The 16,235-nt window shown below is 35.7% G+C and overlaps 1 protein-coding gene across 1 annotated transcript in view; it reads left to right on the top strand.

Moving 5' to 3' along the window:
* The window catches only part of LOC107037754 (semaphorin-1A), a 295,040-nt gene that overhangs the window by 240,409 nt on the left and 38,396 nt on the right, over positions 1 to 16,235 (top strand). Inside the window, exon 6 of the mRNA XM_015256484.1 lies at positions 7,133 to 7,303. Coding sequence (XP_015111970.1) covers positions 7,133 to 7,303 — 171 coding nt within the window. The remainder of the gene's footprint in view (positions 1 to 7,132; positions 7,304 to 16,235) is intronic.

The raw sequence follows: 16,235 nt of genomic DNA, 5'->3' as shown, positions 1-16,235 counted from the left end.
GGGGTTACCCCAGCATTACCAGTCACGCGCCGTCCATCCATTTCCGTTAAATGTCTGTACGTCAAAGCTGGGGACCTTCCAAGCGCAAATTAAATCTATTCACTGTATACCCCAAGTCTACTCACTCCAGTTTGACTCGGTGAAGTTCGTTGTGCTTTTATCATTATTTATTATTAAATTTTTACGCTATGGAGAGCACTCAGTGCTGGCAGGAAGCTCGGTATCGAGAGCCAATCTATCTCCAGGAAATTATGTTCTTTCTGGCGGTTGATTTTTCATGCAAATTTCTGGAAAGGTGGGTGGGAAATGGCGGTTGTGGGGGAATTCTGGGGTTTTGTTTTTCCGAGCGATGTCGAGGGATGGGTTTGTCAACGTGTTTATTTTTCTCTCAGTGTATACACGTCGGAAGATACTTCTTTTGGGGAATAAAAATTCTGGTGATACAAGTACATTTTTGAAAAATTTTGACTTTTATTTCCGGTACACTTCTCGAAATTATTTATCACATCATAGTTTCACAGTAATTTCAAAGAATTCCGTCATTGGTAATTCCAAATTTTTTGCAAAAAACAATGGAAACTGTAAATTTGGAGTATAATTACCCCATGAAAATTAATAGTAATCAGGACAATTCTATTCTAAAATGCATATCTTAAGGTCTTACTCTAAGACCCTAAAAAAACTCAAATTTAGTGACACAAAAATCTTAGAAAAAAGGGGATAAAAGAGTCTTAAAGGTCTTAAATTTCGATTCCTCTCTAAAAGTGTATTCGAAAAAGCATTGAATTTTGGTGTTGAATTCAGTAATTAAAAAAGTTGAGATGAAAACCCCAACTTCATTATCTCTGCTCTTAATCCAGCCGGCAAAATAACTGATTTGAAAATAAAACCAAAACATTATTCTCCTCTCCCCCAGATACCTTGTCGCCTCGGGTTCACCTATTTTCGCCTGTCTCGCCTGACAAAAGAGATAGACGTGGCAAATTTAATCTATTTACCGTATAAAGGTTGCTGCCAGCGTGTTGCATGTACGGGAGAAGCCCATTTATGTGTACATAGTTTTAATACGAACAAAGTAATGGTGTCTCTGTTATACGTATAAGCACGAGAGCAATTATTCCATGCCATTAGTCAACCCCTTTTGCCCAGTATTCCTCTGCCAACCCAACGCAATGTATCTTTAACGCCCCCCGTCAAGATAGTGATGGTGGTTAATGTACTGTCTCGTGTGCATCTATCAAGTGAAAACACAAAAACCTAAGTTTTCTGTTAACTTTTTCAAATCGATTTTGGGCGTTTGGAGAGATTTTTATGCATTGAACCATGTGTGATGGTATTTTAAAGGAATTCCGATGAATATTGGGATGAAAGAATCGTCGATTTAGTTGCGAATTTTTGTAGGAAATGGTACATTGGTAGAAAAATTGAAATTTGTTAGAAAAAATTGTAATTTTTCATGTTGACTATATTTGTGGAAAACAAAAGATTCTGTAGGCGAGTGAACCCCTGGTTGGAACTGTCAGATGGATTTTGTCTCATAGTGCAATTCTTTTGGCCGACATTTGGATGGGAAAATCCCCTCCCGAATACTACTCGAGCTTCAAAATTAATCGAGTACTTCCCTCAAGGTTCCCTGCACACAAACGAAGTCATCAAGTTTTTCAGGAAACATTTTTTAACCTGAAAAACTTGACTCCTTCGTTTGTTTGCAACGAACCTATCGGGAATTGCTCGATAATTTTCAAGCTCTCATTGTATTACTTGTGGTTATTTCCTTCTAGCTTTTGATAATTTCCCTGTAGCTTTTGATAGTTTTCCTCTAGCTCTGCAATTGTATCTCTAACCAAATAACTGTCAAATATTATCCTGTGGAGTGAAAGAAAATCATGAAGAACAAAATGAGTCAAAATGAGTCAGTTTGGGAAGGATCCGATTACCAAAAATAATCCGTCGAATACCACTCGACCGCCAAAATTAATCGAACATTTCCCTCATGTTTTCCTGCGTATCAACAATCGGGATAAGTTTTGCACAAAAATCCCTCGCGCTGCGCGGGATTTGAATCTGAAAAACTTGACTCCTTGGTTTGTTTGCAACGAACCTATCGGAAAATACCTGATAATTTTGCAGCTCTTGAGGTATTATATACGAACATTTAATGAAATTTGAAATTCTTGAGCAACACAAAGGTGAAAATTCCTCAATTTGCTAAACGTTTCAATCAAAACATGAATATTCAGTGCCAAATTAGGTTGAATTGCCAATTGACGGAAAATGCAGGAACATATTTACATGAGTTTTCGTCATTTAAAAAAAATTTTCATGTAATAATTAGACTGAAATTAACAGTTTGCATTGATTTTCCCATAAATTTTTGAATTTTCAATGACGAAATTCCTTGAAACTTCCGTGGTGCTATAATATAATGGCAATTTCGAAGAAGTCTATCGGAAATTTCAGCTAAAAATATTCAATACTGTCTCTGTAAAAGGAAATACGCAGTTAGGGCTACACAGTTGGGGAAAAAGGAAAATTTCATGGATTGTTGAATAATAATTTCCAGAAGAATAACATTGAATTTAACTGAGGGTTAAAAAATGATAAAATTTCAGATTTAACTGCAAATTCAATGAAATTCCAAATTCCCTAGAATTATCTAGGCTTACTAGTATTCTTAATCAAAACATAAATATTCAGTGACAAATCAGATTGAATTTTCAATTAGCTAAAAAATCAAGCACATGATCAACAGAATTTTCATCATTTTTATCAATTTTGATTCGACAATTGAACTGAAATGACTCGAAATTCCAGTGGATCTGTAATGCAATAAAACTTCCCAATAAGTGCACGTAATTGCAGCCCAGACATTTTAACAGTCTCCACAACATGAACATTTTTCCCATCGAAATTATAAAAGAAAGGTTCACCTCATTTATCACGAGTTATTTTTCATCTCAACAACTTGAAAAAAGTCTTTCCATCAATTGTCTTGCACTTCTTCGATTCCAACACATGTTCAAAATTATTCACATGTGAAACTTCTAAACAACTTCGTGAAACTCCTAACAATACGCGAGAAGTCGACCGAAAATAGTATAGAATTTTCAACTGAGAGGCCTGGAGTCATCTCGACGTTCAATTTTCAAGTTAAATTGCAAAATTCAAATGAGTGCGACAGTTCGAAAACTGTCAGGTGTCTTTTATTCTCAAGTGTGAATTCATTTTGATAATTTCAAAAGACGAAGTTCATATCAGGTGTTGAATTCCTCCAAATATATCTGATATGCTGATTCTATATTTCCGATTTTTGATCTCTCATTGTCCAACACCAGTTGAGGATAAGTTTCCATGGCAGATGACATAAATGTCTCCCTCTCGAGCGATTATGCCGATAAAAAAATCATGAATTCACGTGACATTCTTAGCGTCGTCACTCTTCCCCTAATTGCCAATGTGATTGACAATTAACACAAATCTGCACTCGAATTGCCAAATGCATGTGCAGCAAAACGTCATTGAAGTAATTGAATTCACTCCTCTGAGTGAACTCAATGTCAGTCAATAGGAACCATTGTAGGCCGGAGTCTCAAAATCTCATCATTAATCTCACACAGACACAGAAAAAAGTTAGAAAAAAAAATGCAGGCGGCTATATCTTCGATACAGCTGTAATTGTACATGGATATGTCCATGGTCTTTCCTTCTTTCTCGAATTTCCTAGAAACTCCTTACACTCCCTCGAATTTTCTGGAAACTCCTTGAATCCTCTCAAATTTTTTAGAAACTCCTTGAATTTTTTTGAAATTTCAAGAAACTTCTCGAATTACCTCGAAATGTCTAGAATTTTCTAGAATTCCGATAAATGGCGCCGCACATAAGGATTTTCAATTTTCAACCAAAATATAAATATTGAGTATCCAATTGCGTAGAATTTCCAATTAATCGCAATGTCAAGAATATATTCATCGGAATTTCCTGTATTTTCATTAATTTTCGTGGAATAATTGAACTGCATTTTACAGTTTTTATCGATTTTTTCATGAAATTGCGATTTTCAATTACAAAATTCTTTGAAATGTCGGTGTGAAACCGTAAGTGTATTATAGATTTCCTCCACAAAAAATTATTTCAAGTTTTTTTGAAAATTAAATCAAATTTCAATTTTTCGAGCAGTGGAATGACAATTCCTTAATTATCTTTAATTTTCAATCAAACTATAAATATTGACTATCAAATTGTGTAGAATTTCTAATTAATCGCGATTTCAAAAATATATTCAACAGAATTTCCTTCATTTTTATTAATTTTCGTGGAATAATTGAATTGCATTTTACAGTTTTTATCGATTTTTTCATGAAATTGCGATTTTCAATTACAAAATTGCTTGAAATGTCGGTGTGAAACCGTAATTGGATAAAAATTTCCAAAAAGTGTATTATAGATTTCCCCCAGAAATAATTATTCCACGTTTTTTTGAAAATTAAATCAAATTTCAATTTTTCGAGCAGTGGAATGACAATTCCTTAATTATCTTTAATTTTCAATCAAAATATAAATATTGAGTACCAAATTGTGTAGAATTTCTAATTAATCGCGATTTCACGAATATATTCAACAGAATTTCCTTCATTTTTATTAATTTTCGTGGAATAATTGAACTGCATTTTACAGTTTTTATCGATTTTTTTATGAAATCGCGATTTTCAATTACAAAATTCCTTGAAATGTCGGTGTGAAATCGTAATTGGATAAAAATTTCCAAAATTTCCAAAAATTTCCACAAAAAATTATTCCAAGTTTTTTTGAAAATTAAATCAAATTTCAATTTTTCGAGTAGTGGAATGACAATTCCTTAATTATCTTTAATTTTCAATCAAACTATAAATATTGACTATCAAATTGTGTAGAATTTCTAATTAATCGCGATTTCAAGAATATATTCAGCAGAATTTCCTTCATTTTTATTAATTTTCGTGGAATAATTGAACTGCATTTTACAGTTTTTATCGATTTTTTTATGAAATCGCGATTTTCAATTACAAAATTCCTTGAAATGTCAGTGTGAAATCGTAATTGGATAACAATTTCCAAAAAGTGTATGAGAGATTGCCCCCAAAAATGTCCCCTAAAAATTGCTGAACATTTCCTTTAAGTTACAAAAAGGCCGATTGTGCGTTAAAGTTTGAGTATACCACAGAGACACGAGTTTACCATGGTAAAATTGGGAAACGTTGGGTGGTCGTCGGCTGAGCCGAGGGGAGAGAAACCGGAGAGTGAACCGGTGAAACCCGTGTATAAGCCGTTGAATATTCAGTGCGATTTTGTGGTTTAAACTTTTAGAGCCGGTTGGGTCTCAGCCTGGGCTAGGCGACGAGCATTACGCTCCTGTGCTACCGGTAGTATTCTAATTAGGGGACGTGCGGAGGGAAAACCCACTTTTGGGTGGCTGAGTTGTGAGCGACAGACGGTAGGGCTATACAGTGAATTAAAAAACCCAATTTTTCGCTCATTCTTTTGCCCTTTTTTCGTTCGTTTGGTTTTCATGACTCATGCGAATGTCCCGAATTTTTAATACGCGAAATTGCAGTTGAAACGAGAACGAATAATTTTTACTTTTTTATTGCTGAGAACGGAGGGAAATTGTGAATGGCATTCACTAATTAATATGTATTTTTTTCATGAGTGAATTCAGTAGCGAAGCGGTAAACCAGGTTAAGTCGATTTTTACTATTGGCTAGTTTTTGACGAATATCTCGGAATCTAAAAGAGATAGAAAGATTTTTGTCATGACCTTTTTTGTAGAGCCAATAGAGCGCTATAAAAAAAGTCGTGAGAAAAATTTTGCTATCTCTCTTAGATTCCGAGATATTCAGCAAAAACTAGCTAATAGTCAAAATCGACTTAACTCGGTTTACCGCTTCACTACTGAATTGTAATGGCTGTAAAACAAATGGGAAATTACTTTCGTCACAACATAGTCAATATATTTTTGCCAATAAATTAGCAATTTGCTTTCGAATTTAATTTCTATGACGCACCCAGAAAAATGATTTATTTGAATCACATGAAGTTTATTGAAATAGGACGAAATTAAGTCTTTTTTCAAATTGAATAAAAATTTGTATTCCAAGTTTTGCTTAGATTAAATAAATGTTTTTTTACTATTATTTAATATTTATTTAATACCGATAATTTATAATCGCTCTGAGACAGTAATAAACTCAAAAAAGATTGAAATCAGACTTTAGAAGACGCGGTCGTGTCTCGCGCCAAGTCCTCGTCTGCCACGCGTCGCTGCATCATCCTTATCCACTCAAGACACATCTAATCAATTCTCAACCACTATAGGATGAATATTTCATCACCAGAACCTCACATTCTCCGCTGCCCATCTTCAATTGACGAATTAATTTCCATTAAAATGTCGATTTAACCCAGAAATTAATATCCATCCCGTTATTTAATAATTTCTAGAGATTCCAGTGGTAGAGTACAGGTGCCCACCGAGAATTATGTTACCTTTTTCCACACAGTCCACGAATATTGTAACACCCCTTCGAAATTCTTTCACGAAATCCATGAAAATGTAATTTTCTTAAAATAAGAAAACTATTTATTTGAAATAAAAAAATTGTTTATTGGATAAAAAAAAATCATTTACTCCTCTGACGTCCTAAGATTTTTGTATGAAACTAGAAATAGCGCTGAAAAGATAAATTCACCGTTAGGATTTATTTTTACTAATTGTCTCTAATCTAAAGAGGATAGAAAAACTCATAAGAACTCTTTGCAGCCCTCAGAATCCTCTACAAAAAATCAGTTTGAAAATTTTTCCTATCCACTTAGACTCCACAAAAGTTCGCTTGTTGGAAATCAGGCTTTAGGAGGCGCGGTCGCGTCTCGTGCCAAGTCCTCGTCTGCCACGCGTCACTGCAGCATCCTCATCCCCTCAAAACCCATATCTAATCAATTGTCAACTATTATAAACTTCACAATCGCCTCTAGGATGAATATTTCATCAGAACCTCTTATTCTCTGTTACTCATCCTCAATCTACGAATTAATTTTCATGAAAATGTCGATTTAACCCAGAAATTAATTTCCACCTCGTTATTTTTTTAATTTTCAGAGAGTCCAGTGGTCGAGTACAGGTGCCCACCGAGAATTATGTTACCTGAAAGGCCGCAGTGACGACGACTGTCAGAATTACGTTCGTGTATTCGGACGTCAGGGACCAGATAAGTTTCTGGCATGCGGAACTAACGCCTACAAGCCCCAGTGCCGGCAATTCATCGTGCAGGTGAGTACACCACTCCCCTTAATTAACGAAATTGGTAATCAAACTTGGTCCCTCATATCACATATCACGACATGACCGACTCCAATGATGATTATTCAAATCTTGGTGGTGCTCATCGATGGAAAATTCAAAAGAACCGAGGACTTCAATTCCTCTCCCTTTATTCATCAATTTTTCCGCGTCCCCAGTTTTTTCAACACTTTTTTCCTTCGTTAATTTTGATTATTACGTCAAGTCAGAGGCTCCAACGCTAATGGAATACCCAGGGGAATTAAAATGTCGCCCGTAGGCTGTTGTATATGTTATCGAATTTTCGTCGTGGCACGTCGCAATTCAGGACATGAATCGTGGATGTTAATTGAGCGACGTAACACAGCATGGTAGTTCACACAATGGCACAGCCCGGGGACAACAGAAAAAGAATGGAAAAAAATTAGAAAAAAAAATTAAAAAACGGGGAATGAAATATATTTCGCTAATGGAGATTGCCACCGCAAATATCTGACAATCTCTTTGTGTCATTCCTTTGTGCCTTTTTGACATTTCATTTTGCGTTGTGTGTCGATTAATGACGTGTGAAAATAAATCCCTTCTCTGTGGGAAACGAGACAGGTGAAATATTGGAATATTAATCGATATTTTGGGGTTGCCGATGAATCAGAGGGTTTTAATGAGTGGGTGGGGATGTCTGTGGTCTCGATTTTGTGGCTTGTTTCAGAATTCAATGATTTTGAAAACTCATTAGTGATATAATTCTTCACTGCTGCATGACATTTTCTTATTGAATGAGAAATGAGAGAAATGAATTTATCGATTTGACCTTCGACATTTGGTGTATAAGTACTGGATTTTGCTGCATAAACGATTATTTGAAGGAATTATCGGTCTTTTCGATTGAAAACCGAAGGAATGAAGAACTCATTGAAGTCTATTCCAAGAGACCCGAGTGGAAATTCAAATCAGGCTGGAGTCCAAAACTGATCCGTAAAAACTGAACCAGGTCAGTTTTTGACAAGGCCTTGTAACGCTGTTGAGGAGCCAAATCTGATCCGAATGTGCGGATCCGAACTGTTCGACTGATCAGAATACGATCAAGAAAGACTGAGTCGCGACGGATCCAGATAGTTTCGTCAGTGACTGGCTCAATACTTATCGGAAACGCCTGATCAGAAAAGGCGGACCGGTATCGGATTTCTGTCTTACTTCTGATCAGCCAACCTGATCAAAATTTCCACTCGGGGAATCATCGAGTATGATTCATGTAGAGGAGTTGGTATTTGGATAATGGATAGAATTGGATGATGGATAGAATCATTGATAGCTCCATTCATCATGACTGTTTCCACAGCTGAAAGGATGTTGTCAATTGAATGAATCTTGCAGATGATTCCATGATTTACTGATCTGTTGATTATTGATCAGTGAGGACCAAAATGAGTCGTTTAAAATTCGGGGATGAAATTATATAGAATGGAGGATAATGTCCATCTGATTTTGAGACAATCTAATGACTAACAATCAAACTTCACTTCAAATATTCTGTTATATTTAGCATCTATTTTTGAAGAGATGTTTCATTAATTCTCAAATTAAATGAAATTAAGTCAGATCAAAATCAAGTTTAAGTTTCAGTGAAACCGTCATCATCAAATATTTTAATGAATCCGTTTATTGGATTCAAATAAAGTTTATTCAATTCAAATAAGCCATTTTTATGAATTCATGTTACGGTGGAGATAAGAAAGTTTTCAAAAATCTTCATGCCCTTCAATATTTGATGGTAAAGTACTGAGTATTGCTGTATAGACGATTATTCGAAGGAATTCTTGACGTTTTCGACTGAAAACCAAAGGGATGAAGAACTAATTGAAGTCTATTCCAATAGAATCATCGGCTGTCATTCTTGTAAAGGAGTTGGGATTTGGATGATGTAGTTGATGGATAGAATCATTAATAGCTCCATTCATCATGACTGTTTCCACAGCTGAAAGGATGTTGTCAATTGAATGAATCTTGCAGATGATTCCATGATTTACTGATCTGTTGATTATTGATCAGTGAGGACCAAAATGAGTCGTTTAAAATTCGGGGATGAAATTATATAGAATGGAGGATAATGTCCATCTGATTTTGAGACAATCTAATGACTAACAATCAAACTTCACTTCAAATATTCTGTTATATTTAGCATCTATTTTTGAAGAGATGTTTCATCAATTCTCAAATTAAATGAAATTAAGTCAGATCAAAATCAAGTTTAAGTTTCAGTGAAACCGTCATCACCAAATATTTTAATGAATCCGTTTATTGGATTCAAATAAAGTTTATTCAATTCAAATAAGCCATTTTTATGAATTCATGTTACGGTGGAGATAAGAAAGTTTTCAAAAATCTTCATGCCCTTCAATATTTGATGGTAAAGTACTGAGTATTGCTGTATAGACGATTATTCGAAGGAATTCTTGACGTTTTCGACTGAAAACCAAAGGGATGAAGAACTAATTGAAGTCTATTCCAATAGAATCATCGGCTGTCATTCTTGTAAAGGGGTTGGGATTTGGATGATGTAGTTGATGGATAGAATCATTAATAGCTCCATTCATCATGACTGTTTCCACAGCTGAAAGGATGTTATCAATTGAATGAATCTTGCAGATGATTCCATGATTTACTGATCTGTTGATTATTGATCAGTGGGGACCAAAATGAGTCGTTTAAAATGCGAGGATAAAATTCGGTAGAATGGACAATGATGTAAATTCGATTTCGAAATAATCCAATGCCTGACAATCAAACTGACTCCTTTCAGATATTCTGAGAACATCTGGCATAAGTTATTCACGGGATTCTCCATCCAATTACCAATTACTACATCGAAAACCAAATTTTCTCAGTATTATCATCTAAATAACGTCGCAAGTATAATAAGAAAAATTGAGAAAACAAGATGATTCAGGTCAATTGAATATGACGCAAACCCTCAAGATATAAAGATATAAAGAGGAGATAGGATGCAAACGGAATTACGAGAATCGATGAAAAGCCAATATTTAAGCACTTGAACGAAATATCGAGCATCATCCGAGCGTCTTTTCAACGAGAGCTTTCTTTTCGAGTGGTTGCAGAGGGACGCTTTCTTAAAAACTTGTTGCTTACTCTTGTGCAGGTTGGAATGAGTAATGGTTCTCATACCACTCCCCCCTGTACCTCGTACTTGTCCTCTCAACCTGAAGCATTCTCGGTGAAACGGTATGTGAGAACGCGAATCGTTTCATCTTCGAGGGCGCTTTTCTCACAATATCCATCGTGTATCTCACAGAAATGTCGGTTGCGAAGCGAAAATCAGCAAATGAAAGGGGGAATTATGGTAAACTATTAACACATTTCGATGTTTCGCATACCAAAATTCAATTGTTGCAATTTTTACTTTTGAAATTGAGGGAGTTATTCCGGTGATCAGTGTTTTGATGAAATGATGTCATGTGACGGTTTTGGTTGAAAATTGAATTCTCTAAGAAACAATTATCATGACGTTTTGCTTTAAAATAGGTCTTTGATGAAATGAATATGAAATTGTGTTGAAATGTGACGAAATGACCAGAACCTCTTCGAAATTTCATATTCCTCAACTTCCCCTGAACTTCATCTTCTGAGAATTTCAACTTATTTGAAGTCATATGGAAATTTTTGTTAAAAATTGAATTCTCTATGAAAAATTTGGTATAGCATTTTGCTTCAAAATAGCCCTTCAAAAAAAGGAATGCAAGATTGTATTGAACTGTAAAAAAAAGACCAGAAATTCTTCAAATTTCAATATTTTGATGAAGCTTTTTCATATTATTTGAAAATAAAAATCTTCAAAAAAAGTTTTACATTCTCTGACTTTCCATGAATTTCATCTTCTTCTAATTTTCAGCCATTTAGAGACCAAGTATATCCAAGTATCTTTTACAGTTTGTTACAGACCATACTATAGATTCAGTCATTTTCAATTAATAAATTTATCAATTTGCAAAAATCTTTAAAAAACGATGAATATTCTGCGTTATTTAAACTACATTTTGCACAGAAATATTTTCTTCATCATTCTTTCTTTATAAATAAATAATTGAAATTGTTTAAACTTTTGGGACCCTTATTTTTCGGCATGAAATCGACTTCTGGTAAAATTCTGAATATAAATAAATTTGTTACAATTCCGAACAAATAATTATTATGGTAGTACATTCATTGTTTGTAAATTATTTATAGAAAATGTTTGTAATTTTAAAAAATGCGATTTTGCAATTGTTTAATCAATCTTCTCCCAAGAGTAAACTTTCTGATTTTTTTCACATTTTTGAAATGTTTTAACAGCTCTATATCAAGATTCAAATTCAGACTTGCAAAGTTTAAATAATAAAACCATTGTAAAATGTCCGGAAACTTAGGGTCAAACGAGTTGAAATAAAAGCTCTGATGTTCCACTACGGAAGTAGAAAAGCATTTCACTGGAAAAAAAAATATCCAAATTCCTTGGATACCCTTAACATTCAATTACACGGAGAGAAATATTCAATAAAAATTACCAGAAAAAAGACGTAAAAATTACGTTTCGAAACGTAATCTGGGAGCGAAGTAAAATTCAATAAAAAGAGTCAATCGTCACGTAAATTCTACGNTTCCGTAATTTTTCCGGAACTTTTCGTAAAAATTCTTAAACATCCAAGAATTTTCATGTTCTGAGGCATAATAAGTCTTGAAGTTTCTGTTAGATTTTACAACTTCCAGAAAAATTACGTGACTTTTTCGTATTTTTTCGGTGACAGACCCTAAAATTTACTGAACGTTTCAGATTTATTTTCTTATATTCCTATAGAAATTTACTGAAAACCATTCTCGCTTGCGGATTACGTGAAATGTTCCGTAATTTTTCTTGAATATTTCTCTCCGTCTATACATGAACAATCACACCCTAAATCCAAATTCCGTAAATTCAATTCCCACCTGTTTAATCACAAAATGATCTCTAATGACTAACTTCAGGGGAACAAACACACCTAATTCCAAAATATGTTTTTCAAAACAAATCAATGAATGAACGCCGATTCCCCCCGAATATTAATTCCGCCACCAAAACACCTCATCTCCGCAAATCCCCTCAACCCAATCATCGCACCACGCCCGCCGATCCATTCACTCCCAAAATTCATAAACATTCACACAAATCCCCTCTCCCATAATAAATTCCAAAGCCAACAATCCACATGATTCTGTAATTCAATCAGTGAATTATTGAATATGCGGGGGAGTGAGCCGTAACGTTCAATGATATTAGCAATTGGATCATAATCCAAACGGCAGCAAGCTGTGAGCCACATCAACGCAGCGTTGTGCATTACCACCGATTGGCATATACACATACATCAAACATTCGGGGTTATGCCCCCCCCCCCTCTCCGCCGCCATCTCCTTACCCATGAGCGTCAATGCTTGGTTAGGATCGATTGCCATCCGCCGCCGAAACCTTCGGAATTTCCAATCCATCTATATGCATTATGTGATCCTTATGTGTACACATATGTGTTGGCAATGCACGTCTCCAGCTGACATGAACCCCTTCCCCCCTCCACTCCTCCCGCCGCTGACGTGAAATTCATTCTTGGGGGTTGGATCGTTTGATCGATTTTATTCTAGCCGCAGAATGCGTTTGGTGGAGGAAAATCCGGGGAAAGCAATTGCTCCAAACGTGCGACGATGGATCATCGAATCTTGAAAGGAGTGTCAGTGGATTATAATGTGAAAGGTTCATCCATATTTCAATGGAAAATGCAGTTGAGGTTCGAGAGATATTTTGCGATTCTGGTGTTTGTATGAGGGTTTCGAGGGGCGGGGGTATTCATTGGGCGAATGAGACGGGTTTGAATATTTTGGGGGATTCAATGATGTTTTGAAATTGGGAAACAGAGGTGGAGAAATTATGCAGGAGAAAAAAAATTCTGGATGTTGGAAAAAAAACAATGGATAAATTGGAGATAAATTTTTTTGGTCCGATGTTTTTATTCCATTTTGACGTCACAAGTCAATCCTATGACCCTTCTGTATAAATCCAAACTAAATGGTTTTTTTCTTCTGATTTTTTTACTTTCTCAAGGTTATTTCTAGAAAATTTGTTCTTGAGCTTGGATCGTTTGATCGATTTAATTCTAGTCGCAGAATGCGTTTGGCGGAGGAAAATCTGGGGAAACCAATTGCTCCAAACGTGCGACGATGGATCATCGAATCGTGAAGGGAGTGTCAGTGGATTATGATGTGAAAAGTTCATCCATATTTCAGTGGAAAATGCAGTTGGGGTTCGAGAGATATTTTGCGATTCTGGTGTTTTTATGAGGGTTTCGAGGGGCGGGGGATATTCATTGGGCGAATGAGACGGGTTTGAATATTTTGGGGGATTCATTGATGTTTTGAAATTGGAAAACAGAAGTGGATAAATTATGTAGGAGAAAAAAATCTGGATGTTTGAAAAAAAACAATAGATTGTAGCTAAATTTTCTTGATCCAACGGTTTCATTAAAATGTTTCTCATTACATATTGACATCGCAATTTAACCCTCGTGACCCGCTTTTTTTCATCCTATTTTTTTTACCTTCTCAAAATTAATTGTAGAAAATTTGTAGCTTGAAACAATGAAATTCTCAATTGTTGAAATCTAGACATTTCATTTATTCAATCTAGACAACTAATTGTTGAATTTCACACAAAAAGTTGTTAAATTTCAACAAATATTTAAAAATTAAACCTGGAAACAAATTAAATCTGCAACATTTGGACGTTAAAAAAATAAAACTTTCAATTTTTAACATCTACATCGTTAATTTATTGAATCTACACAACTAGTAGCTGAATTTCTATAATTAAATTTTTATTTTCAACTTTTCTTTCTGCATACTAACTCACAGGGAAATTTTACGTCTTTCAAGATGAAAAGCATGCCCGAAAAGTTCAACCAACGACTTATCAAGAAATTGCTAAAAATTCCATTTTCCCATTTCCAAAAACAAAAATCCTCAAACTCACCTCTCAATCTTTCCCCCGCCCCCTCGGATTATCAGTGGTATTTCCGGTTTCATCAAAGTAAAATACTTTTTTCCGCTTTCATGCTCTTTTTTCAACAAGAGTAAGCCAGATTTATGGAGATTCAGCCTATCGCTGAATCGTATATTTTTTTTTTCATGCCGAATCGTCCTCGGGATTATGTGGGTCATACGGGGCGAATGCGCACCCCTCTTTTTCGATCCTCACTTTTTGCCGGTGTAATATCGCGAGAGAGGTCCGCGCCAAGCTGTCGAGAGAGATCTCCACGGATACGGAAAAAGGCGGGTTTGCCGAGAGGGGGAGGATTTTTTGGACTAAATCTAGCAGGAATGCATTCTGGCCGAGGGCCAACTAACCTGACGCTTGCCATGGCTATTCTACGGATCCCTCTAATACCCCGGGAACATCGACTATGTGATTCGCACGTTACCTCACCTCCCCCCCCCCCTCCCTCTCACTCTCTCTCTCTCTCTCCTCTTCCCCACGGCACTTCAGTGACATAGGTAGACCCACACCCACGTGCTCATGGAGGCGTTGTGTGTGCACGGTTCCGTGCATGAACAAGCTGAGGAGACAGATATACCCATTATCAACATACCTGAAGGCTCCAGCTCAATGAAATGAGTGAGTTAATTCACACTGAGCGGAAAATGTAATTGCATGTCGGGGCATATGTGTGCGGAAGATAATTTAATGTATTTTTTTTTATTTTACACGGACAAAAGTGAAATTTTTCCACACTGTTTAACAAATTTGGCGGAATTTTTCGGATAAAGACCGGGGACTTCATTTGAAAGGGAAAATTCAAGTAAAGTCACGATTTTTTAGCAGGAAGACGGAAATTTCTCGATTTACATGAATTTTTAAGTGAAAATGAATATTCACGGAAGGAGTCTCTCGAATTTTCAGGGAATTCCTTTAAGATTCTTGGAATTGCAGGAATTTTTGAAGGAAGTCACTGAAAATTCAGAGGAGTTGGCTGATTTTTCGTTAATTTTCCCGGAATAATTTAACAGACATTTCCACGGATTTTTCCATGAAATTGTGAATTTTCAATTACAAAATTACTTAAAACTTCAGTGGGAATTTTACTTGTTAGAATTTTCCAAGATTCTTACCGGAAATTTCAATAAAAATATTTTAATAGTACAGAAAAATTCTTGCACACATGTGAATGATACGCAATATTAATCAATCATTCATGTTCACTGGGACAATTTTCGATGGAATGCAAGGGAAATTTTACAGTTTTGGCATGAATTACCCTGACTTTTAGCAAATTATCTCGGTTCAACGAAGAAAAATTCACTATTCGTTTCGTACTTTTTTTTAATACACACACTTTTAGGAAAAAGTTCAATTCTATGGACAGTCGACTGCTAATTGTCAGGACAGTGACACTGAATGCTATTTAGGGGAAACAAATAATGAAATTTCAGGTTTCACTGAAAATTCAGTAAAATCCCAGAATTTTAAGCAGCATCCGGAGTCGAGGATTTGGTTCTGATTGGACGTACACAGGTCTTTCAAGATCTCTCCAGACCTAGATGGACCTGGTAAGTCCTAATCAGTTCTGCGACGTACTTTTCTAGAGACCTTTCGAATCCTCAGTTCTTTTCGGTCCTGAGAAGTCCTCCTCGATGCTCCCGAGAACGCGTGATTTTACGAGCGGGTGAAGGGGAAGGCATGTATGCGGAGGGTTGAAATTTGTAGCCAACGAGGAGACAGGGTTGCAGAATATATTTTAGCCACCCTCATCTCCCCGTTTGCAGGCGGTGTTTAAATAAAAAATAGTGAACGTTGATTCTGTATTTATTGACCCCCTGATGCCAATGAAACCCTCGGAGGTGACAGAAA

Source organism: Diachasma alloeum, unplaced genomic scaffold, assembly GCF_001412515.2.
Source record: "Diachasma alloeum isolate Michigan unplaced genomic scaffold, Dall2.0 Dall_scaffold_00269, whole genome shotgun sequence".
Lineage (NCBI taxonomy): Eukaryota > Metazoa > Arthropoda > Insecta > Hymenoptera > Braconidae > Diachasma > Diachasma alloeum.
This window is presented reverse-complemented; position numbering and strand designations above follow the sequence as displayed.